The 1857-nt window shown below is 45.2% G+C and overlaps 1 protein-coding gene across 1 annotated transcript in view; it reads left to right on the top strand.

Moving 5' to 3' along the window:
* Positions 1-1857, top strand: part of STARD13 (StAR related lipid transfer domain containing 13) — a 216208-nt gene that overhangs the window by 154995 nt on the left and 59356 nt on the right. The window contains exon 2 of the mRNA XM_023531606.1: positions 1750-1821. Coding sequence (XP_023387374.1) covers positions 1750-1821 — 72 coding nt within the window. The remainder of the gene's footprint in view (positions 1-1749; positions 1822-1857) is intronic.

The following is a 1857-nucleotide window of genomic DNA, read 5'->3' as shown; positions in this document are numbered from 1 at the left end:
GTGTTACAGTCAGAATGTGCATTTCCTACTTCCCCGGAAATACATGTGTGATTTTCAAAGCAAAAGCCTTCACATAAGGACTCTCAAATGAGCACTAAACAGGACTTTTGAGCTATATGGTAATTGCCCTTCGTATTTTCCAAAGGGAAATCCCGAGTTGGCCAGTTTAGTACAACTCAGATGAAGTCTTTGAACTGCGGTGGGGGTGCCAGAGACACCCCTCCTGGTAGATGCTGTCCGAAGCTTTCATTTCCAGCTTGGCACCCGGGAATAATTTCTGAATAATGCATACATGGCAGGCGTGAGTACATATTAGGTCTGTGCTGGTAGCAATTATGTCAGAGATAAAGCTCCAGATTTAGAAATTGTCACTGGAATGAGAGTGGATTAGGGGATGCCAAAAGCAGCGGGCACTCTGGGACAGAAGCCACCACAGGCTCTGTTTCCCTGAATTTAAAAATCAATCTCTGTCCACGTCCGACCAGATCAGTGGGATGGGAATGTGGGTTTTTGCTCTTCCCTTTGGGGCCTGTGCAAGATCTGGCCTTTGGTCTGTTTTCCTAACACATGCCAGAGAATTGTCACATTAAACATTGTGCTAAACAGACATCGAACTTTCAACATAGATGCGTATACGGGCTCAGACCCACAGCTGATGTTCGCGTAGGTCGCTTTATGCAGTGGTACCCAAAACTGCCCGTAGTCTCCGGCTTTGGCTGTGGGGAGAAACAAATGTCAGCGTATATGGCAATGCAGTGGCTGGACCAGGCTCCATCCCAGCAGCAGAGGAAGGAGCCCGTTGTAATAGGCTGTGCAATTTCTTTTGGAGAAACTGGACTTTTGACAGATGAACTTTTCCCTTCCATTGGTATTTATCTAACAGAGCTGTGGCTGGGAAGTGGTCCAGGTTTCACAAGGTCAAAAAGTGACCTGGTTCACATCCCGTAGACTCCTCTCATCCCCCGCCACGGCTTTTCCATCCAGGCAGGTGGTCTCGTGTGCTGTGGGGACGTCCACACCAAAAATGGTTCACCCAGAGGACATATCGACCTCTTTCGTTCGGCCCTCAGAGGTTCTAGCAGCGCCATCGAACTCACAATTCAGTTCTGGATAAGGGCCCTTGCTTTTCCAGGCTGTACTCTGCAGCTTGAAGTCATTCTAATCTGCTTGATGAATGAACATCTTGTCAGAAGGCATTGGGAATTAAAGCCATTAGTAAGATGAAAGCAATCGTAATACGTTGGATTTTTATAATAGCTTTCTTCATGAGAAAATAGATTTACATAGACTCCCCAGTTGCGGTCTTTCTTTCATGATCCCAAGGGTAAAAGAATAAAGGAATGTTAATAAATATTTTTAGCCTTATCTTTGAAAAGAAAAATTTTTTAAATGATTATCAGGAACTATTTCCTGCTTCTCCCTCGTCCCCTGGTTCCCTGGTATATAAATAAAGATGTGTTTTCCCTGCCTAAAACTCAGCCTTTGTGTTCTTTAATCTTCGGTTTTGTTGTTATCCAAATACCTATGGGCCAACATTGAAGATAATCTTAGCAGACATATAACAGGTACTTTCCTGATACCTGCTCATTTTACGCCATTTCTGGGGAGGCTATTTCTACAGACCTATCTGAGAACAATTTCACTTTGTAGCGACTTGCACAGCGCTCGCCAGTTGCTCCTTGGATGAGAAGGTAGAGTACTGGCGTGTGGCCTTCGGACTCATGAGTTTCCCCTTCTTATATTTTTCAGAAATCGAGGCAAAGGAGGCGTGCGACTGGCTCCGAGCAGCTGGATTCCCGCAGTACGCTCAGTTATACGAGGGTAGGTCGGCCTTCCTCTCGTTCTTTTTTTTTTTTT

Source organism: Pteropus vampyrus, unplaced genomic scaffold, assembly GCF_000151845.1.
Source record: "Pteropus vampyrus isolate Shadow unplaced genomic scaffold, Pvam_2.0 Scaffold71, whole genome shotgun sequence".
In the NCBI taxonomy this organism is placed as follows: domain Eukaryota; kingdom Metazoa; phylum Chordata; class Mammalia; order Chiroptera; family Pteropodidae; genus Pteropus; species Pteropus vampyrus.
This window is presented reverse-complemented; position numbering and strand designations above follow the sequence as displayed.